The sequence below is a fragment of the Lutra lutra genome, chromosome 17, assembly GCF_902655055.1.
Source record: "Lutra lutra chromosome 17, mLutLut1.2, whole genome shotgun sequence".
Lineage (NCBI taxonomy): Eukaryota > Metazoa > Chordata > Mammalia > Carnivora > Mustelidae > Lutra > Lutra lutra.
In genome coordinates this window covers 13,524,109-13,547,762 of record NC_062294.1, presented here as the reverse complement: position 1 = coordinate 13,547,762, position 23,654 = coordinate 13,524,109, and the positions used below count along the sequence as shown (strand labels likewise).

The 23,654-nt window shown below is 43.3% G+C and overlaps 2 protein-coding genes across 9 annotated transcripts; both read left to right on the top strand.

Moving 5' to 3' along the window:
• The first annotated feature begins 47 nt into the window (after positions 1-47).
• On the top strand, positions 48-23,654 carry ZNF19 (zinc finger protein 19). 8 transcript variants are annotated; one of them, XM_047712129.1, is made up of 8 exons: positions 1,883-2,284; positions 6,271-6,479; positions 12,704-12,862; positions 15,528-15,592; positions 15,722-15,904; positions 18,673-18,799; positions 19,313-19,426; positions 22,158-23,654. In XM_047712129.1, exons 6-8 carry the CDS (start codon positions 18,766-18,768, stop codon positions 23,258-23,260), a joined length of 1,251 nt encoding a protein of 416 aa, XP_047568085.1. In that variant the 5' UTR covers positions 1,883-2,284; positions 6,271-6,479; positions 12,704-12,862; positions 15,528-15,592; positions 15,722-15,904; positions 18,673-18,765; the 3' UTR covers positions 23,261-23,654. The 8 variants fall into 8 exon arrangements, 7 of the variants coding, with proteins under 7 accessions (XP_047568084.1, XP_047568080.1, XP_047568081.1 ...); XM_047712127.1 differs by lacking the exon at positions 15,722-15,904; XM_047712124.1 differs by lacking the exons at positions 6,271-6,479; positions 15,528-15,592; positions 15,722-15,904 and adding an exon at positions 52-99 and having other exon boundaries at positions 2,171-2,284.
• Positions 4,945-6,249, top strand: LOC125089728 (zinc finger protein 19-like). The gene has a single exon (XM_047712130.1). The coding sequence runs from the start codon at positions 5,319-5,321 to the stop codon at positions 6,111-6,113; it is 795 nt and encodes a 264-aa protein (XP_047568086.1). The 5' UTR covers positions 4,945-5,318; the 3' UTR covers positions 6,114-6,249.

The window sequence follows — 23,654 nt, the reverse complement described above, 5'->3', positions numbered from 1 at the left end:
GTCGAGGAAGGGCGAGTCCGGGAGACGCTCCGGCGGTGACGCACTTCCGGCGCGCCTCCTGCGGTCCGGCAGACCCCCGCCGGCCGCTCACCGTTTGAGGTGAGGGCGGAATGAGAGGCTTCGTTGTGGAGCCTGAGGCTGGCAGTTCCCGTGATTCCCGAGGCCTCTGGGAGGTCGTCCGGGGAGGCTGACCCAGGAGGGGTCGGGCGACGGCTTCGCTATCGAGGAGAGCGGGGCGGTTTGCGGGCTGTCCGCCCCTTCCCCCCGCGCTCCTTCACTCGCCGCGGCGGCCACTTCAGGAAATGGGGGCCGAGGCTGTGGGCCGCCGGTGGAAGGTGTGGCCCACTTGGGTGACCGACGTGCCGCAGTTTAGGCTGCTACCCCCACTGAGCGCATGTTAAGTGCAGTGTAGTTCTGGTTCCGGGGATGCAGCACGAAGTAAACCGCAGGGACTTTGAGGCTAACGGGGAAGTGGCTGTTAATTCTGATCAGGCCTCTGCCCCTGCTCGTAATATCCCCATTGATTTTGGACAAAAACGCTCTGAATGTTCACGGGCCCTGCTTGGCCTGGTGTCTTGCAGGTTCTTTCTCCTCGGTCTTGCCCCACACTCCCTTTGCCCCAGCTACAGGCTTCTTGGCCTGGTACTTGTAAAACATGCACCTTTTGGCCTGGTTAATTCCACTTCTCAAGTCTTCCCTCGTCTGGGGCAATCCCCTGCTTGCACTGGCACTGTTGACCTCATCATGGGTCTTCAAACCACCATATACCTAGCACATAACAAATGTTGTAACCTCACAGTTAAGTTTTAGTGTAAGTTACACGAGAAGAAGTTCGAATCCCTAGTGCCAACCATATTGCCTGCACACCGTATACCTCGATAAATATTGACTGAAAGGGCAGATGTATTTGTAATTGCAGTGTAAGGTTATATATATCTAAATTGATAGATAGGTAGATACTTGATATAAGAAAAGGATATATGCCCACCAGATCTCACTTAATTTGGATCTTCCAGGATATGACTTTCAGATTGAGTTCTGAAGCTCTGAAGAGGAGTTAATGGGTTAACAGGTGGGCAAGTTGGGAAAGGCTGTTAGAGGCAGGGGGAAATAGGTGCTAGGACGGATTTGGGACCCAATAAGCCATTTAATAGTTGCACTATGACATTTCTTTTAATTTGAAAAGTAGTAATATATTTCTAATAAGCAGACCGGGGAAATAATTAAAGTGGCACAAAGGAAAAAATCATCAGTAAGACTACCATTCAGAGATAGTTTTCAAGTTTATATCCATCAAGTGGTTTTGTGGATATTTGTAAGCACACACATGATTTTTACGCAATTGAAGGTCGAAATAATGAAATTTTCTCACAGCGTTTGAGTATTTTCCTATGTTGTGAAATGTCCTACAGCATGGTTTTTAATGGCTACTCTTTTTCTGATTTGTACCAGATATTTGGATATTTAAGTTTGCATCTTTTTCATATTAGAAGTAACTGATGAATGCTTATGAGTAGACATGTCTTTGAATACATCTCAGATAAGTTCCTCAAGTTGGGATTTTAAAAAATTAACTACCTAAGCAAATTTAAACAGTACTACATGTGTGTGGTAAGAAAAAGGATTACTTAAGATTGTATAGTAAAAAAGAAATCTCCCTCTCTATTTGGACCCACAGGGCCATTCTCTGGAGGTAACCACTACTAACAATTTTCTAAATTTGAGCAAATCACACACAACTGAATTGGCATTTTATACTTAACAGTATAGATAGGATTATTTTTAAGTAGATACTTGTTTTGAGGAAAAAATGGAACAATTTACATTTCTACCAGCAGATACTGGTTTTCTGTATTTTCTTCAGTATAAAACATTATCTCCCAGTGGTCTAAAGAAGACTTCCCTCATTGCTTTTCTTTGCTTGCATGTGTCTCACAGGATTTCACTGACAAACTTTAACTGATTTTTCATAAAGAGGTCACAAATACTCAGTTTCCTTTTGATCAAAAATCAAAATGGGTTCCCCATTTTCCAGCCCACTTCTGTGGGCCTTATCCTTACTGAGCTGCTTTGGGGTTTCCTCCTCTGACTGCATACACAGCCTTATGTGGTATCTCAAGAACACTAACATGAGACTCCCTTCCAGTGCCATTTTCTGATTCCTTTTCAGGATACCCAGTTTGCAGACTTGCCCTGATCTCACTTCTGGAAGGAGGGGATTTGCCTTGGGGTCTGGAGCCATAGGACGATCCCCCTGCAGAGGGTACCAGTGATGTCTCTAAAGGTAGGTGAGGCAGGTTTAGAACCATCAACCATAGTCCTTTGTTAGAGGCATGTTTTGTCAGTTTTTGAGCACTTGCTGTGTGCTAAAATAGCACTTCCTTGTTTGAGAAGCTCTGGAGGATACCAGTTACGGAGACAGAGTTAGAGAGCTAAAAAAGAGTTAAGGACTTTTAAGTACTGTTGGTATATTGTTGGTGTATACGCAGCAGGCTATGGGACAAGCAGGAAGGGTTAGACGAATTCCCACCTCGAATATCAGGTGACACTTCTTCAATGGCAGCCCATATGTTCTGCATGCAGCAGATAAGAACACATTGCAGATGGGTTGGGAGAAGATAATCTGGCTGGAGGAAAGGAATAATATAAGATCCAGTATCATTCCTGGCACAATATAATATCTGGAAAAGGATTAGTGTCTGGAATATATAAACAACTCTGAAAACTCAGCAACAAAAACAAATAAACAACCCAGTTAGGAAATGCGCGAAAGGTATGAACAGACATTTCACCAAAGGGAACACAAATGAAAGCATGCTTGACATCATTAGCCATCAGGGAAATGCAGTTTAAAACCACAGTGAGATATCACTACACCTTGATCATGTATGTCACCATATAATTGTGGAGAGCTTCATAGTTTGATGTGCAGGAGAATTACCTGGGGAGTGTATTTTAAAATGGACATTTCGGGTGCCTGGGTGGCTCAGTGGGTTAAGCCTCTGCCTTCGGCTCGGGTCATGATATCAGGGTCCTGGGATCAAGTCCCGTATCGGGCTCTCTGCTCCACTGGGAGCCTGCTTCCTCCTCTCTCTCTCTCTCTCTCTCTCTCTCTTTCTCTCTCTCTCGCTCTCTCTCTTTCTCTCTCTCTCTCTCTCTTTGCCTGCCTCTCTGCCTACTTGTGATCTCTCTGTCAAATAAATAAATTAAAATCTGTTTAAAATGGACATTTCTGGGGCCAACCTGTGAGCATTCATTGTTCTGTCTTTTTAAGTAAGTGTTCAGGAACATAGGGTTAGGACTGAAAGCCTAAGCAGGACTTCCTTTTGTCTACTTCTGTGCAGTTGACATGGTGGCCACTGGTCCTGTGTGCTTATTAAACTCTTAAGCACTTGAAGGGGGGGCTGATTCAAATTGAAATGTCCTCTAAATACCAGAATTTTGAAGACTTAGTAAAAAAAAAAAGTGTAAATGATCTCATTGATAATTTTTATGTTGACTTCATGTTGAAATAATGTTTTAGATTTATTGGGTATATAAAATACATTATTAAAATTCTACCATTTTCTTTTTACTTTTTTTTTTAAGATTTTATTTATTTGACAGAGAGATCACAAGCAGTCAGAGAGGCAGGCAGAGAGAGAGGAGGAAGCAGGCTCCCCGCTGAGCAGAGAGTCTGACGTGGGACTTGATCCCAGGACTCTGAGATCATGACCTGAGCCAAAGGCAGCGGCTTAACCCACTGAGCCACCCAGGCGCCCCTCTTTTTACTTTTTTAATGTGGCTCCCATAAAAACAAAATTACATATGTAACTTTTGTTTATGGCTCACATTATATTTCTTTTCTTTTATTTTTTTATTTTTTTTAAAGATTTTATTTATTTATTTGTCAGAGAGAGAGGGAGAGAGAGCAAGCACAAGCAGACAGAATGGCAGGCAGAGGCAGAGGGAGAAGCAGGCTCCCTGATGAGCAAGGAGCCCGATGTGGGACTCGATCCCAGGACGCTGGGATCATGACCTGAGCCGAAGGCAGCTGCTTAACCAACTGAGCCACCCAGGCGTCCCTATATTTCTTTTAAACAGCCCTGCTCTACTACAGAGCATATCCTTAAGCCTCTTATTCAGCCAGCCATGCATAGACATCGTTGGTGTGTCTAGAAAAGCCTAGAACATAGAGGTTGTGGCAGATCTGAAGACCTGAAGACTTCTGTCCTAGGGAACTTATTGCATGGAAATAGGAAATGAGAGAGCTGGCAAAACAACATGGAGTAGGAGGGGGGGACCCCTGCCACAGTGACCTTGCCACTAGCGGCATATGACATAAGCCCATGATGGCTATGTTTTAAAAATATTAGCTGGACATCATATATAATTTGATTGGACTATGGGGGAAATTAAGGTGTAAAGTCCTGTTACATTGTTACTATATTGCAGTTAGTAATTTCAGAGGCCTGCATAAGGGTAGGGACAGGGTGATGCAGGGATAGAAAGGACTTTAGAGGTGTCAGGGTAGCACTGATAAAGCTTAGCAGTAAACATAAATGAGTCTTGATACGGTGACAAGCACAATAGAATTATCCCATGAAATTTGAGTTTCTCTGGAACATACAGCTCCCTGGGTATAGCAGGCTCTTGAGAATGCAACTGTGATGTTGGGACAAGGTCAAGGCTGGGATTATACAGGGTGTCAAAGTCTGGAAACCTAGGCAGACATACATAACAGTGTCAAAGACATTTTCAATCTATTAAAAAATACATCTGCTTCCAGACTTTATGATCACCCTGTATATGTGAGAGTCCTCCAAATCCGTGGTTCTCACTAGGGCCAGCCACTTTTGTTCCCCCAGGGGACATTTGGTAATGTCTGGAGACATTTTTGTTCACTATACAAAGGAAGGCACTGTGCGGTCTCCTGGGCCTCAAAGCAAACTGTGTTCTCCCCTTTCTAAGTGGTTGAGCAGTCCAACAAGTCCCACAACAGCACATACTCAGCCATTTCTAACAGTTAGATGTCATATGTGCAACTCTTGTAGCTCACCAGGTGTTGCTTCTTGCTCTTAGATTCTGTGTTTCTTCCTCTGTGAGCATTTTCAAGCATTTAAGTACTATGAAGTCACAAGTTATTGGGGACATACAAGGGACAAACTCAAAATCTCATTTCCTCTTCCACATCTACCATTTTTGCCTCTGTGATATTTGGCTCTTCCAGTTTAATAGGTTTCTGTCTCTGGCAGGCTACATGGAGGTTGGGATAGTAATCTCCAAAGGCTCTATAATTTTAGTGCTCTATTATTTCCAGAATAATTCTCAGGTGCCATATGTCTTCCATTTCTCATGTCTGGAATGTTGCTGAGACCAACATTGACAGTGAGTCCACATCAACTCAGGGAATTTCTGAAGAAAGAGATGTGATGATATCACATGGGCTGCCACAGAGTGTTTCTCCGGAAAGTGACTTTCCAGAGACATGTGAACCAGAGAAACACCAGGAAATCCCCATGGTGAAAAATATTAAAAGAAAGGATGAGAGTATCCTCTGTTCAAGGAAACGCTTCAGATGTGAGGAGTGTGGGAGATGCTTCACCTTTTTTTCTTACTATGTTAGACACCAGAGAATCCACACTGGGAAGAAACCCTTTGAGTGTAATGAGTGTGGGAAATCCTTTAATGGCAATTCTTCATTAATTCGGCACCAGAGAATCCATACTGGAGAAAAACCCTATCAGTGTGAGGAATGTGGGCGAGCCTTTAATAATAGTACAGATCTGATCAGGCATCAGAGAATCCACAGTGGAGACAGGCCCAGTGTCTGCCAGGAGTGTGGAAATGGCTTCCGCAGTAGTTCTGAGTTGGTTATACACCAGAGTATCCACACTGGGGAGAAACTTTATGAGTTTAATGAGTGTGGAAAATCTTTCACTGTTAAGTCAACACTAAGTAGGCATCAGAGGATCCACAGTGGAGAGAAACCATATGAGTGTCTCAAATGTGGGAAAACCTTTGGAACTTCCTCCCAGCTACATCATCATGCGTATGTTCACCTTAGAGAGAGACCTGTCCTGGACGTCGGTTCCTTTGGTCTCCCAGCATTTTTTACCCCCTTTTCATGGTGATTACCCGCCTGCTTTTTTTATTTATTTATTTTTTGGAAAGCCACTCAGCTCTCACTCAGCAGTTGATGTGGTATGTAGGTGAGGCTCACTAACCCCTGCAGGGGTGCAACATGTGGCCTAGTCTAACCCATCTACACTGTTCCTTCCCCTGCCACAGTGTTGGGTTTAGGTGATGAGGCCCATCTAATCAGGTGCTGAACCTACCAGGAAGCAACATTTCATTCTGCTGGACTCGGGTGTTAGCCTTGATCCATCATGAAGGGTGAGAAGAGGCTAGCCCTGCATATAAGAGAGAAATGCAGAGAATCGGATCTACCTCTGGGTGTTTCAGTGACATGAATCAATAAATTTCAGGTTTTTGCTTAAGTAGTTTTGAGTTGGGTTTTCTTTCCTTGGTGATACTGAGCCATTTCAATGTCTCCCATGTTTCAAAGCCTTCAGAGTTAACATAAACTTAATTTGGCTTCACTAAGTCCAGGGTATGCAGAAACCTTTCATACATATGGTATGTTGGAAACACTGTAGCTGTGATTCTGATAGTTTGTGCAGACCCATTAACTCTCAGTTAAGGCGTGTTAACATTCAGGTATCCCAAATGAATGGAAGTTACCGCAATTTAAGCACTGAAATGAAAATTTCAAGTTACTGTAAGTGCTTTTCTTTGTTTTAAGTAGGGTCCATGCCCAACATAGGACTCGAACTCATGAGCTAAGAAGTCACATGTTCTACTGAATGAGCCAGCCAGGTGTTCCTTCAAGTTACTCAAAAACTAAATCTTGGGGCACCTGGGTGACTCAGTCTGTTTAGCATCTGCCTTTGGCTCATGATCTCAGGGTCCTCGGATCGTGCCCCACATCAGGCTCCCTGCTCAGTGGGAAGCCTGCTTCTCTCTCTCCCTCTGCCACTCCCCCTCACTTGCTCCCTCCCTCTGTCAAATAAATAAAATCTTTAAAAAACAAAACAAAACAAACAAAAAACTAAATATCAAGGAATATTAAATGGAAAGCCTTGTTTACTTCCTACTCAGTTTCTGACAGAAGCGGATGCTGAATTTTTAATCTTATTTTAGATCTTACCGGATGTTTCCTTTTTGACCTATCTATAGTTAATTATACTAGTGTTTTCCTAATGTTTAGTCATATTTGTATTCTTATAATCCTAGTTGGATATGGTAGTACACATTTCTTTATATCTTGCTGGATGGTATTTGTTAGTATATTTAGGATCTTGTCATCTATATTCATATGTGTGATTGCCCTGTAATTTTTTTCCATCTTTGGGAACTGAGTTATATGAGAGTGCTAGAAATAGCTAGGAGGCTCTTCTTTTTCTGTACATTAGAACAGTTTCAAAAGCCTAGCAATTATCTGTTCCCTGGAAATTTGGAGAAAAGTCCACCTAATAATGCTGGCTGGGCCAGTTGCTTTAGTTGGGGGTAGTGTAGAGGACAAGAGATCTTTGATTATTTTATTAGTTCCTTCTATGGCATTGATCCAATTACACTATTTCTTCTTTAACCAATGTTGGTAATTTATAATTTCTTACTGACATTTACAAATCATTAGCCCTGCATTTTACCCAGACTATCCTATTTTTAAAAATATTTTCAATATATGTTCCTTAGCATTCCTAAATCTGTTGGTCAGCAAAATCTGTATGAAGAATTCTTATTACTCATACATTTGCATGCAAAAGCTTGACATTCATCCTTATAATGCCTGGAATAACATGGCTGCCATGACCTTTGATTTGGCTAGGGGACTCTAATAACTGAGGAAATGGCCTTGGTTATCCATCTACAGCAGGGTTCCTCAAACTTGACACTGTCAACATTTGGGACCTGATGATTTTTTGTTGATGCTATCCTATACATTGCAGGATGTTTAACTGACCTCTCCCCACTAGATACTATTTGTAACACTCTGCCTGACCCCAGTCATGAAAATCGAATTTTTGTCCCCTAATCTAGAGAGATCATAAAGGTATATTTTTGTAAAATTAGGAGCAAATCCTCTTCTTTGCATACACGTCAATCTGTGCCTTGTTTTGTCCCATACCTCCCCGTACTATCATCTGGTTGTCGGGACAGTTCTCAATTCCATATTACCTTGCTGTCTGCAATCTTGCCTTGAGAAGACAACTTTCTCAACTTCTTATTTGACAGCAATTTCCCCAGTGGGGAGGACATTGGGAGGTCATCTTTTAATGGACTTAAAATTGTGCAGAGATACCAAAAGTGATTCAAGCAAGGAAATGGTTGAAGTCACTTGAGTTAAGGTTTGTTTGTTTCAATTGTTGCCTCCCCAACAGAATATTAGCCTTTTATTGTTATAGCTGTTCTTTAATAAACACTAATAACCAGTACATTGTGCTTTCCTATGCTAGGTAATTCCCATTAACTGGATCCTCCCAGCAGCCTTTGAAGTAGATACTGTTACCTTGTTTCAGTTAGGAAATTGAAGAACAAAGAGGTTAAGTAGGTTGCCCAGAGATACAGCAAATAAGTGTAAGAGCGGAGACTCAAACCCAGGCAGTCTGACTTAAGAGCCCTTGTGCTAACCATTACCCAGCATTGCCCTCCTGTCTCCACTGCTTGTTGTTTCTTTTTTTAGCTTTATTGTATGATTGACATACAATTAAGTCATTTTATTCACTTCTGCAAAAGGTTTTGCTGGGATTTTGATTGGATTGCTTTTAATGTATAGATGAATTGGGGAGAATTGACATCTTAACAATATTTTTCAGTCAGTGAATACTACATCTCTGTGTATTAGGTATTCTTTCATTTGTCATTATTTTATAGTTTTCAGCATGCATATCTTGGGTATATTTTTAGATTTATACCTAAATATTTCATGATTTTTTTGTGCCATTTGTAAATGGTACTGTTTTTGAAAATTTATTAAAATTGTATTTGTATCATAGAAAAGATTACTATTAGAAATTTCAGTTTCCAACAATTAATTTTTTTTCTTTTTTGTACCTTGACTTTAATTCTGTGACCTTGCTAAACTCATTTGTTAGCTCTAGGAAATTTTGTAGATTCTTTGGGATTTTCTTTTCTTTTCTTTCTTTCTTTCTTCCTTTCTCTTTCTTTCTTTCTTTCTTTCTTTCTTTCTTTCTTTCTTTCTTTCTCTTTCTTTCTTTGACAGAGAGAGAGAGAGAGAACACAAGCAGGGGGAACTGCAGGTGGAGGGAGAGGGAGAAACAGACTCCGCACTGGCAGTGATCCCCACATGGGACTCGATCCCAGGACCCTGGGATCATGACCTAAGCTGAAGGCAGATTCTTTTTTAAATTTATTTTTATTTTTATTTTTATTTTTTCAGTATTCCAAGATTCATTGCTTATGTACCACACCCAGGACTCCATGCAGTAGGTGCCCTCAATACCCACCACCAGTCTGACCCACCCACCCACCCCCTTCCCCTCTAAAACCCTTGAAGGCAGACTCTTAACCAACTGAGCCACCCAGGTGCCCTGGGATTTTCTGGGTAGACAGTTATGTCCTCTTGCAAATAGTAACAGTTTTATTTCTTCCTTTCCAATCTGTATGCCCTTTCTTTTCTGGCCTTCCTTGTACTTGTTAGGATTCCCAGTACAGTGTTGAATAGTAGTGGTAAGAGCAGACATACCTGGGACGCCTGGGTGGCTCAGTTGGTTTAGCAGCTGCCTTCAGCTCAGGTCATGATTCCAGCGTCCTGGGATTGAGTCCCGCATCGGGCTCCTTGCTCAGCAGGAGCCTGCTTCTCCCTCTGCCTCTGCCTGCCATTCTGTCTGCCTGTGCTTGCTCTCTCTCCCTCTCTCTCTGACAAATAAATAAAATCTTAAAAAAAAAAAAAAAGAGCAGACATACCTGCCTTGTACCCAATCTTGGAAGGAAGGCATTCTTTCTATCACCATTCAGTATATTTTCAGCTGCAGGGAAACAATCCATACCAAATCCTATGTCTTTGTAGCCACTGCAATAAAACATTGAGTTTTAACAGTGCCTTTTTGGGCAGCCAAGTTTTGTGTGTGAAACTTAACTTCCACTATAACTTCAGTCCATTTGTGGCCAGGCTTTTCAGAGAGCTGGGAGAGAAATTGATATTTCCCCCACCACTTTAAAGTCAGGAATAACAGCAAATGTGTCATGATCATATGCTATATTCTGGGTCCCCCGACTTACAGTGCTCTTAGTCTAAATTTAAGTTAGATAACATAGGAGTTAGAGGGAGAGCCGGGTATTCAGGCCATGAAGTGACCAAGACAGGAAGTGGCCTCTATTGGAATCTGAGGAGTGGCCAAGGCTTTAAGATAATTATGTTTGATGGTAGATACCACAATAGACCTGGGTATGACTATACATTTTCTTGTAGGTGGTACAATAGAACAGTACCAGTTAGCTATTTATTAATCCTGAAGACTCAACTGGAATACCGTGTGGGCAGCTGGGAGTGGAAATTACTCATCATTTAAGCAAAAAGGATTTCAGGTGGCTAGCTTTTCCCCATTCTAATGATCCTAAGGACATTGGATTAGAGTCTTGGACAGGGAAACCCAGATTGCAAAATCCTACTGAATTTCTCTCTAAATATCAAGAGTAGTATGCACTCTGGTTCATAAAATGTGACTATGCAGGAAATAAGTAACACTGCTTAAGTTCTAATTCTCCCCCATAAGTCACCTGTGACAGTAATTGTTCACCTGCCATTCACCTGACAGTAATTCACCTGTCACCTGACAGTAATCTTGTTAAATTTACTAAATAATTTGAAGGAAAAAAAGACTTGCATAAAAATCAATACAATGTCATGGGGAAACAGGGCACCTAAGTTCAAGCGTTGGTAGGACACATCTGCTAATGCTCATGGCCAGGGTTGAAAGATGGCGCAATAGGTAGTTTCTCCAAAGCACTTCAGAGTACAACTCAAATCACAGTCTCTCTGCTTGGAGTGGTCATTTACCAGAGATAATTGAGACATTTCTCCTCATTGGGGTAGTCTTTTGTTGTTGTTGTTGAGTTTGTGCAGATTAAAAGTATAGCAACCCTCTTCCCCAAGCAAAAAAATCAAGCTCTTCCATTCCAATAATGGAAACCTCAGTAAACACATAGGTTTCCATTATTCTAAAGACTAATAAAATTACCAACAATAAAGACTTTGTTTCGTGTCCAGATTTAATGGACATTATATGAGTAAATGCCCAGAATAGGCAAGTCTGTAGATCTGAAAGTAGATCAGTAGTTGTTTGGGAATGGAGGAAAGCTTCCCATGGGGGTTGTATTAATTTTCTGTTTGCTGCTGTAACAAATTACCATGAACAGTGACTTAACACACACTCTATGTGTTTATTAATTTATCTTATAGTTCTAGAAGTCAGAAGTCCAAAATGGGTTTCACTGGGCTAAATTCCAAGTGTTGGCTAAGGAAGGACTATTTTCTTGCCTTTTCTAGTTTCTAGAGGCCACTTTTCTTGGTTTGTGGCTCTTTTCCTCTAGCTTCAAAGCCAGCAATGTTGGGACAAGTTTCTCTCAATCTGTTACCTCTGTGGTTCCAGTGACCTCTTCCAGTGATCTCTCCACTTTTAAGGACTCTTATGAGTACACTGGGCCCATCTAGATAATCCAGGATAATCTTACTTTCAAATCAGCTGATAAGCAATTTAATTCTATCTGCAACCTTAATGTTTCTTTGTTATGTAACCTAACATACAAGTTCCAGACATGTTTGAGGGGACATTACTCTGCCTATCACAGGGAAGATGGAAAGTGAGTGCTAGTGCTGATGGTTACAGGGTTTAGTTTTGGGAATGATGAAACTGTTCTAAAACTGATTGTGGTGATGGTTGTGCAATTCTTTTAATATGCCAAAAACTACTAAGTTGTATTCATTAGTGTGGGATATGAATTACATTTTAATAAAGCGTGTGTGTGTGTGTGTTCAGTATTTCTAGAACCAATTTCTGTAATCTTCCTGCCTGAGTCCAGCTCCTCTTCCTGAATTCCTGAATTACCTGAGTCTTAGTTAATGACACCTTCATCTATCACGTCACCCAAACTTTATGGCTAGAATAGATTGCTCCCTTTCCTCATGTCTGTTATAAAAAAAAAAATCTCCACTGTTTTCACTTCCTAAATAGTTCTAAAATAGTATCCCTTTTCAATCCTGGTGTTTTTTAATGTGACTGGACCTTTACCCCTGAGGACAGGGGTATTTTTTTGCCTAACTGTCTCTTTGGCATTGTCATGACATCTGTGGACTACTCTAAAACTAGTTATATTAAAATATAGTTAAATGGCTTAAAAAAAAATCTGGGATACATTAGTATATGTGTGCCTTTACCACTGTGGTGAAATGAAATGACAAAATCTAAAGGTGAGCCCTAATAACAACGATGACAATTTCAAATTAGGGATGAGAATAGCTTATATTTTGAGATACCTGCATTAACTGTGATATATGAAAATATCTGTGATTTCTATTGGTGACAAAGTCGCAGGTACTGCTGATAGTAATGTGGTATGTTGCCAATACGTAATTGAAGGAAATGCTAAATTTCGGTTAGAGATCAGCGAAAACAACAGTCAACTTTCTCTGCCATTCAAGGTCTCCGAGGACCGCAGGTTAAGAAGCCCCCGCCCCCCGGGACCCGAAGCCTGGGGACAACCGAGCGGCGCGCTTCGGCGTCCTAGAGAGGAGCTCGTGAGTCTCGGGCGACGGGGCCCGGCGGTGACGCGCTTCCGGTCACGCTGCTCCTTTTCTGAGGTGAGTGGTGGGCTTTGTCGCCCGGCGTCTCTGCTAGGGACGCACCTTTCGCCCTTGGAGGAGGCTGCTCCTGCGTCCCGGAAACCGTGGCGGAGGGAGGCGGAGGCTGGCTACCTGCCGGCCAGTGCTGCCTTCCCTTGGGTGGCTTCCTCGCCCCAGCCCACAGCTGCCGCTTTGGGACGAGGAGCTGTGGACCGAAAGTAGGCGCTCTGTGTGCGCGACACAGCTGCGGAGCTCTGCCCTTTGGCCCCGCCACTACCTACTGAGCCGCTGCCTGGCAGCTGCGGCTCCAAGTTCCAGGGATGCGGCTGGAAAGGAGCCAAGCGTGGGCCTCACCCTCCGGGAGCTTTCAGTTTAGTGGGAAAGTCACATAGTCATCAAACGTGATCGATTGACGCCACCTGCTTGCAACCCAGTAGCTGTGGCCTGTTGCTTTCCCGCTAAAGACCAACTCCTTAACATGTGCACAGGTCCCTGCATGGCTCCATCTTCTACAACTGTACACCGTCGTTTTGCAGCACACTCTTCTTTGGCCGTGCCACAGCCTTCATGGCTTTTCGCCTCCAGAACATGCGTTTTTAACTTAGTTAATTCCTATCCCTAAGTCTTCCCATCTATGATAGGTTTCCCTGCACAAATCACAGTTGTGATCTTTGTTATTTATGAGTATCTTTGATTTGTATGTGTCCTTCCTTTAGTCAAGACAAAGCTTCATGACAGAAGGTCACACCCATTTTTCCTCTCTCCACTGTATCTCACACTTGGCCTGGAGTGAATGAAGTATACAATAAATGTTTGTTGAGTGAAGAAAGCACAAATTAATGCAAATGTATAATCTCAAACTGGGAGAGGTGGTATACAGTAAAGGGAACACGGTGTGAGTGGAGATTCTAACGTGGGACGCTAACCTGGTTTGTAGAGCACCATCTGAGGGATGATCTAGTATTATCTAGGTGAGCTCGGGTCAGGCTGCTGGAGAGTATTGTAGGCAGACTGTATCAGTTACAAAGGTCCTAAGGTTGGAGAAGAGTATTCATACAGAGGCAATAGCGGGTACAAAGGCCCTGAATTAGCACAGTAGAGGGAACTGAAGGAAGGCCAGGGCGGCTAATCAAAGGAGGGCGGCACAAGATGAGGCCAGCAGGAAATGACAGCCTGCGGTGAGGTTAGGGAAGATAGTGGCTTTGGGGCAGAATATGACTGCTTGGTAAGAATACGAAGTGTCGGGGCACTTGGGTGGCTAAGTTGTTAAGCATCTGCCTTTGGTTCATGTCCTGATCCCAGGACCTTGGGAACTAGCCCCCTCATCAGGCAACTTGCTCAGCAGGAAGCCTGCTTCGCACTCTCCTGCTCCCCCTGCTGGTGGTTCTGCAGTGTCTTTCTCTGTCAAATGAATAAGTAAAATCTTAAAAAAAAAAATACAGAGTGTCTGTAGGGGATGATATAGTTAAAGTAATAATCTAGCATTTTGGCATGGTGAGGTGGCCTTTCATGGTCCTTTGCTAATCAGTCACCACTGGGTCCTAGAATGGAGTGGTGAACAAAAAGAAAAAAGACTTACTCTGCGATCCTTTTCTCTCGATTTTCTTGGTGACTATTCCATATTAACCTCAGAATCACTGTATCAGGCTCTAAAAGATCCTTTTGGGATTATTACGGGAAGTGATCTAGTGTAGTTAACTGAAATGTGACCTTTGGAATATGGTACATCTGGTTGGAATCCAGGTTCATCTACCACCTTGTGACCTTGGTAAAGAAAATTATTCTCATAGCCTTGTTTTCTCATTTGGGAAAAAGAAAATTCAGAGCATTAAAGTGGAGACTGAATGAATTTTACATCCAATAACTTTTTTTTCCTTTTTAGGTTTCTCTGTAAAAGTTTTGAGTTTTTAAAAATTTTTATTTATTTACTTGTTTGACAGAGCACAAGAGTGCAAGCAGGGGGAAGATCGGAGGGAGAGGGACAAGCAGACTTTGCACGGAGGGGTGGGGGGGTATTCAACGTGGGAGTAGATCCATGATCCCTAGATCCTGACCTGAGCTGAAATCAAGAGTTGGATGCTTAACAGACTGAGCCACCCAGGCTCAGTTTATTTTTTTTTAAATAAAGGCCTGGGTTTCCTCTTCTTAGCTTTTGCTCTTTGGTCTTTGCTTGTTTTGCTCTTTGTGTACTCCTGTTCCCCCTTTACTTACATCTTACCCAGGACAGGCAGAATGGCTTGATGGTGGTACAGGCTCCGGTGCCTGAGGGCAAGTTACTTAATCTTTCAAAATCTATTTCTTCTGAAGTCATACTTCATTTTATGGAGTGGGGTGAAGGAAGAAATACATGCCACTTCTCCAATGGGCATTGGATAAATGATGGCTGCTTGTTACTGGCTACAGGTTTGTTGGTTTAGAGGAGAGCCTTTGGGGCGCCTGGGTGGCTCAGTGGGTTAAGCCGCTGCCTTCGGCTCAGGTCATGATCTCAGGGTCCTGGGATCGAGTCCTGCATCGGGCTCTCTGCTCAGCGGGGAGCCTGCTTCCCTCTCTCTCTGCCTGCCTCTCCATCTACTTGTGATCTCTCTCTGTCAAATAAATAAATAAAATCTTTAAAAAAAAAAAAAAAGGAGAGCCTTTGACTGGGCCAAGCTCACTCATGGTTCTCTTTGCTTCTTCCCCTCAGCCCCTGCCCTTCACCGAGAGGGAGCCCAGGTGATGGCAGCCATGCCCCTGAACGCCTGGCACCAGGTGAGCTGTGACTCCCTCAGGTTAGCCTTCAGAGATCTAATCTGAAAGAAATGGGGCACGAGAGGGATAATTCTGGCAAGACTCTTAGAACAAAGCAGCAGGAAGGCATCTTTTCTTTCTCTCCTGTAGGACTGGATGTTGGGGAGAAAGTTGATGGTGAGGGGCTAAGCAGCCAGAAGCCCAGCAAACACTGGCTGGAGGAAGTGTCCGAGGAATCAGTGGTCTCCTGTTCTCTAGCTCTCTGCTGAACTGGAGAGCGCCCAGGTTCAGTAGGGACCCCCATGGAGGGATCTCTGAGAATGAAGGACTCAGGTTGGTGGTATAAGTATCCAGTGTTTGGTGGAAGTGATCGAGATCAGTGAAGTTTCAAGGTTCTTGGGAGGTGGGGGCAGAGGGCAAGCAGGAAGAAGACAAGAAAAAGGGGCTCCTAGCCTTTGTCCTCTTAAAGAAGTTTGGCTTCATAACCAGGGAAAATATATCATCCTCAATGTCACTGCTGCTGGCTAAGGTGAGGCACCAGCAGGCTGTGATGGGGGAAATCTTCTGTGCTAGGATGGGACACCTGAATTTAGGGATCCCATCAGGACTCTGTGGTCTTGAGCCAATCAGTTGAACTCCGTATTCTGATGGACTTTCATCTGTAAAGTGAGCATTAAGTACTTTACATTTGTGGAACTGGGAAATTGATTTCTTGATTTGTAGTTCACTTTTTAACTGGGGAGTTGCTAGGTTTTGATTATCATTTCCTCTTCTCGGGACTTATTTATCCAGTAACTTAACATCCATTAACTATATCCCAAGTCCCAATCCTGGATTTCTGACATCTTGTAGGTCCCTCTCCCTCACTTTAATCGATGCAGTATCTTCCCGGTAGCTTCCACCCTCTTCTCATCTTCTGTAAGTGCTGGTGAGTCACTGGTAGCACCATATCACACAGTCCTGATTGTTTCCAGATTGTTGAGTGGTTGTTGACTCATTCTCCTTTGATACCACTTCTAGAGAGGCACCAAGTCCCAACTCCTCCTGCCTGCTATCTCTTTCACTTGTCCCATGTTTTATATTGCCATCATTCATGGTTTATCATTCCTTTTCTGGGATTTTTGTTGGCACATCATTCCAGCTAGTTGCTCTGTGTACAGTCTCATGCCTTCCTCTCACTACTTATCACATGATGAAGCTCAGTGTCCTGAGCTTTGATTTTATCCTCTAGTCCAGGGTTCTCAAACTTTAGTGTGCTCCAGAATCATCTGGAGGGCTCATTAAAGCAGAAATTGCTTTCAGGTGGGGCCTACCAGTTTGCTTTCCAAAAGGTTTTCAGATTCTGCTCCTGCTCCTCCTCCTCCTCCTTTCCCCTTCTTTCCCCTCCTTCTCTCCCCCACCTCCCCAGTCCTCTTCCTTCTCCTGGTCTTCCTCCTGCTGCTGCTTCTGCTCTGGGGAACCACACTCTAAGAACCACTGTTGTAGTTAGTGCTGACTCATTAAGTCATTGATTTTAGCGGGTCATGTTGTCATTTTAATCAGTCATTTTAATCAGATCGTTGTATGTGCTGGCTGAGGATGGATTCAATGCAGGACAGCCTGGAACTGGAGCTGTTTAAGTGTCCCCAGCTGTTGAGCTAGGGTACTGATTGTATGATGGTGTAGAAGAGTCAGATTCTGGAAATATTTGGGCAATGAAACTGGCAGGATCTGATTACCAGCTGCATATGAGAAATGGGGAGTGACTAGAGTGAGTTAGTCTCGGGTAAATTTCAGGTTGTAGTGTAGGTGTCCGGGCTGAAATTGGTACTGTTAACTGAGGGAAACAATATTGTCGCTCATTGTGCCGATTAGTTTATATGAGTTAGAAAAGCCAGTTTTGGTTGGAAGATAAATTTGGTGAAGTTGATGGGTCAGGCATATTAGGTCACCAGGGAGTGCTGGAACTAGTGGAAGATGGGGATCTGCAGAATCAGTTGAGGCATTAGATAGTCGGAGGATATTCATTGCATGTTCAGGTAACCAGGTTGATACTAAAGTCTAAGGAGTAGGTAGAGGGTCTAAACCAGATGCTGGCACTTTCTGGGGAGGTAGATCTGGGGCCGTCAGAGAAGGGAAAGGAGGGGCTGTTGAAAAATCTTGAGACTTGGTTGGTAGAAGCGACTGTAGATTGTCTTGGAGGTATAAAGAAAAGCCCCTAAAAGAGCTGTCCAGCAGCAATTTGATTCCAAAAGCAGATTCTCCCAGGAAGACCCATCAGGAAGTCCATCAGAATAGACTGCTCCAGGTGGCACTAAGATCTCTGCTAGATGTTCTTAAGTACAGGCAGTATAGCTCTTCAAACACAGATCGGGATTGGATGAGACAGGCTCATCAGAGCAGACCATGATGCTCTTCTTGTTAAGGTGGGCTTGAGATTTGGGGCAGAATGAGCACTTGTGGGCGCCTGGGTGACTTAGTTGGTTAAGCAACTGCCTTTGTCTCAGGTCATGATCCCAGAGTCCCGGGATTGAGTCCTGCATTGGGCTTCCGGCTCCACGGGGAGTCTGCTTCTCCCTCTGAGCTTCTCCCCTCTCGTGCTCTCTCTCACTGTCTCTCTCTCAAATAAATAAATAAAATCTTTAAAAAAAATTTTTAAAAAAGAATGAACTTTTGTCGGGTACAGATGGATTGATTACCTGGGCACTGAGGCAGTGAAGGGGGAACAGGTAGGTCCTGACATGCTACCTGTGAGTGGGAGTCTAGATCGATTGAAGCTAATGTCCATTCGTAGGTGTAACAACAAAATATTAGAAGTATTTATAAAATCAAAGAATTTGCTTTGGGAAGTTTAATTAATGGGAGATTATCCAAGGTTTTTGAATGTTACTGTGTTATGAAATATTATATTTCATGTCCTAATGGAAGCTCTTCTGTTAATGAAAGAAGTTTTGGATTTTTGGTTGTAGAAATAGTGATTTAATGGTCCAACATCCAGTTTCTTCACTTTTTCTCATTAGCAGTCCCTATTAGGACCCCTCACTCATAGTGTCCCCTATGCCCTGTACTCTGTCCCTGAGTCAGAAAATTGGCTTTGGGGCAGCAGGAACCTCTTGTTTTAGGAGTTGGTGACCTTTAAGGATGTGGCTGTCTACTTCACCCGGACAGAATGGGCTGGTCTTTCTCCCACACAGAAGGCCCTATACAGAAGCGTGATGCTGGAGAATTATGGGAACTTGACATCCCTGGGTAAGGCTGCTTTCCTTCTGGGACTCAGAGCTGTGCTTTCCTGTTTCCTTCCTTGTTCTCTCCTAATAGGCTGGGTGTGCAGTGTGGAGAGGGAGTGGTTGTCTCTGGTATCCTCCACTCTGGCTCCAGGGCTAAAACCAAATGACCCACTTCAAAGGTTGCTGGGTAGGGAGAGATCTTGGGTCAGTTTGGTTGCAATTTATGGAATTGCTGTCCCCTGGTAAAAGTATATCCCATCTTCTAAGGGGCTCTGCACAGTAAGGAGTACATAGTTTTCATTGCCAGAGCTAATTTCTTAGCTTGTCTAGGGAAGGGTGTGACCCCTTCCCTGAGTCTGTAGGATCTCACTAACTTATCTATTCTTTAAGTAGGAAAGGATCACAGATAAATCTTGGCTTTCTCCAGTCCCGAGCCTTGTTCTGTGGATCTCATCTTACCGAGGCCCTTGGGGTTTTCCTTCTTTTGACAATTGGACACACAGCCGAAAGGTGCCGTTTTCTCCCCCCTTTTCAGGATACTCAGTGCCCAAACCTGCCCTGATCTCACTTCTGGAGGGAGAGAATTTGCCTTGGGGCTTGGAGGCACAGGAGAACCCATCTGCAGAGGGGACCAAAGACATCTGTAAAGGTAAGGAGGAAGGTTTAGAACTGGCAACTATGGAGCTTTATAGAGCACTGTATTTTCAAATGAAACATGCTGGGAAGAATTTAAATAAATGGTTGATTTCTCTTATAAGTAAAATACGAAACCTTTCCCATTAATTTTAACTCTTAACAAGATAACAGGTTCCCCTTAGGGTTTATGTAGTTTTTGAATCCATTACTCCTTTCTGAGTTTCAGCTTTTCCTATCTAAGTGATTCCCCCTTCTTTGGACAAGATGGATTTGTTCACAGGTGGTTTTCAGCATTTGCCGTGTGCCAAGCTTTGTTTAAAAAGCTCTGGAGGATACATGCTATGGGGATAGATGTAAAGAACTTTTAAAAAGTGTATTAAAAGCTGTTGTTTGTATATAGGTAGTGGGCTGTGGGAGCACAGCAGAAGGAGAAGTTGGAGAAATTACCATTTAGAAGCTCAAGTAAGCTGCTTCAGTGGCAGGTTTTATGTTCCAAATTTGACTTACAACAATGGATCCCATGTGGAAAAAAAAGAAGGTAGATTTTCTGGCCTAAGAAAAGGAGTAGAGGGTCCAGTAAATTGTTCAGAAGAATTTTGCAGTTTAATGTTCAGGGACAGTTACCTGGAGAGCATATTTTAAAATGGGTATTTCTGGAGCACTTATAAATATTTGTCTTTTCTAGTAAGCGGTAGAAGAGCGTGAAGCTTAGGACTTAAAGCCCAAGTAAGCTTTCTAGAATCTGAGGTTGGCCTAGTCTACAGTATACCCTGACCCCCTTTACTCAGCCAGTGGTAGGGATGAAGGTAGTTGCTGTGTCTTACTCACTCAGCCTTGTATGGGAAATCTAGAATGCAGGGTGTGTGGTGGATCTGAGGGATTTATCCTTTTTTTTTTTTTTTTAGATTTTATTTATTTATTTGACAGACAGAGATCACAAGTAGGCAGAGAGGCGGCAGAGAGAGAGGAGGAAGCAGGCTTCCCACTGAGCAGAGAACCTGATGTGGGGCTCGATCTGCACCCTGAGATCATGACCTGATCTGAAGGCAGTTTGAAAAACACTACTGTAAGAAAAAGTTGGATGTGAAGGGGTGATCATTAAGCCCAAGTGGACTTGAGAGTCTGCAGAAGGAAACGGTTGGTAATGAAGAGGAGGGGTGATAGAGCTGGTAGAGCAGTGAAGCTTGGGGAAGGGAGGAGATGGCATGAGGGGTGATTGGGAAGCGTGAGAGGTAAGAGGGCAGCAGATGGCTTGGAACGAGTGGGGGTAGAAATGGAAGGGAAAGACACTGAGGGCACTGCATCTGGGCAGCTTTGTTCTTTCAGCAGGAAGGTGGCGGTAATGGCTAGGAAGGTGGTGGCTTGGAAGAACTGCTGTGGGGATCCTGATCTAGATGATGGCAGATTATGGGGCAGCAGGAAAATAAACAGCATTTTGGTCATTGATTGCCCAAGTCCTGGTTTTATAAGTGAGCACCCTAGTAGCAAGAACGAGGCAGGGTGTAAAGAGCAGACCGCCAGGTCTCAGTTGTGATCACTCTCTTCTATACTGCTCGTTGCCCTGTTCACTTCAGTCTCCAATGTCTCCTCTCCCACCGCCTTTCTCCAAGGGCTCTTACTGGTTTAACTCATACTTGAAGGATGAACTTGATTAATGAGCAGAAGAGTCCCAGGTAACCCAGATTAATTATAAAACAAAATTAGTCCAGCATTTTATATAAAACAGATTGACTTGGGGACACCTGGGTGGCTCGGTTGGTTGAGCATCTGCCTTTGGCTTGGGTCATGATCCCAGGGTCCGGAGACTGAGCCTGGCATTGGGCTAGTTGCTCAGCAGGGAGCCTGCTTCTCCCGCTGCCTGCTGTTCCCCCTGCTTGTGCACTCTCGCTTGATCTCTGACAAATAACTAAAATCTTTAAAAAAAAAAAAAATTAGATTGACTTTAACTGAGGTAAAATGGCATCCAGTCTTGGAATACGAATGCCATTTTACAGGTGGCTGTTTGTCTTCTTTTTCTAAAATGAGAAGAACTGCTCTGCAGTCTTGCTGTATCTAAGTAAACTGTATTCTTCCTTTCCAAATAAAGTTTCTGCATGTTTGAGATTCAGAGTTTTGTGAGAGTCTGATAACAAGACAGGAACTTCCAGCAATTTTAGGGAGTTCATTGTCCTCTATGAACCTGCAGTGAACAACTTTGGGGGGATGTCCTGCAGCTGAGAACCTCTGAGTGGGATTTTCTTCTCTCTCTGCCTTCTCACAGCCTTGTGCCTTTAATGCTTAGTGTCTCCAGGCTTTTGGGCCATTTGAGTGTATGAATTTTTTAAAAGAATCTTTTTCCTTCATCACCTTTGTATTCTGACTCTGTTCTTTTGTACATTCTGACTCTGAGTCTCGCCAGCCCCAGTGTCATCCCTTGCTCTTAGGGCCTGTGCCTTTGCTATTTTGTAGGCCTATGAATATGGCAAGGTGGAAAGATAATAGAATGGACCAGAGAGAAGTTATTCAAAAAGTCTGGAGTCTGGAAAACTTTAGGAAGCAACCTGGTGTGTGCTGTGTATACCAATACCCTATCTCTCCTCGACTGTTCTCTGTGTGATATTTGGCACTTTGATTTTAGTAGCCTGGTCTTGCTAGCAGTCCAGTGTGGGGGTTGGAATAATAATCTCTAAAGGCTCTATAATTTCCAATACTGTTTTGTTTCTAGCATAATTCTCAGGTGGCATTTGTGTTTTATGTTATATTAGATACTGAGACCAGCATTGGCAATGAGTCCACATCAACACAGGGAATTTCTGAAGAAAGAGATGTGATATTGTCACATGGGTTGCAGAAGAGTGCAGTTCATGGAGCCAACTTTCTAGAAGCCTGTGAACTGGAAAAGCACCAGGAAATCCCCACAGTGAAAAATATTAAAGGAAAGGTTCCGAGAATGCACTGTGCAAGGAAACCCTTCAGATGTGAGGAGTGTGGGAAATGCTTCAGTTATTTTTCGTATTACGTGAGACACCAGAGAATCCACACTGGGGAGAAACCCTTTGAGTGTAATGAGTGTGGAAAAGCCTTTAATGGCAATTCTTCATTAATTCGGCACCAGAGAATCCACACTGGAGAGAAACCCTATCAGTGTGAAGAGTGTGGACGAGCCTTTAATGATAATGCCAATCTGATCAGGCATCAGAGAATCCACAGTGGGGACCGGCCCTATCTCTGTGGAGAGTGTGGAAATAGTTTTACCAGCAGTTCTGAGTTTGTTATACATCAAAGAATCCATACTGGGGAGAGACCTTATGAGTGTAATGAGTGTGGAAAAGCTTTTGTTGGTAATTCACCACTACTTCGACATCAGAAAATCCACACCGGAGAGAAACCCTATGAATGTAATGAGTGTGGCAAGAGCTTTGGAAGGACGTCCCATCTTAGCCAACATCAACGTATTCACACGGGGGAAAAGCCTTATTCTTGTAAAATATGTGGTCAGGCCTTCAATTTTCATACAAAATTAACTCGGCACCAGAGAGTCCACAGTGAAGAGAAACCCTTTGACTGTGTAGATTGTGGAAAAGCCTTTAGTGCTCAGGAACAATTAAAAAGGCATCTGAGGATCCACAGTCAGGAGTCTTCCTATTTATGTGATGCGTGTGGAAAAGTCTTCACTGGCAAAAGAAATCTTCTTCAGCATCAAAGAAGCCATCCTGCAGAGAAAACCTATGAGTGTGTCAAGTATGGAAAAACCTTTAGGACTTCTTCCAAGCTAGGTCATCATGAGCATGTCCACCCTGGAGACAAACCTGTCCTGGACATTTGTCATTTTGGCCTCCCAGAGTTTTTCACCCCTTTTTACTGGTAGTAGATTACTGAATTTGCCTTTGGCTTTTATCTTCCACTCAGGAGCAGGATGTGTGACACAGGCCTGGCTCAGCTGCACATTCCTTCCCCTCAGCCGTGGCTGGTGGTTCCGATGTCAGTAGTTTACCCAGCGTGGTCCAGTCACAGCTGCAGGACTTGGCAGGAGTTACTAGGAAGAAATACTCTTCTTTTACCCCCTTCGTCTTAAAGCTGAGAGGAGCTCTTAGATTCTTGTGGAGGCTGAGGAGAATGTCAACACAGCAAAAGAAAAATCAGAGTTGAAGAGCAATCACCCTCGAAGCTTCCGTTTGAACAACTACATTAAACTATATCTGAAGCCAGAAATACAGCTTGGTTTTTGAGTTCCAGTAACCAGTACAATTTAACTTTCTTTT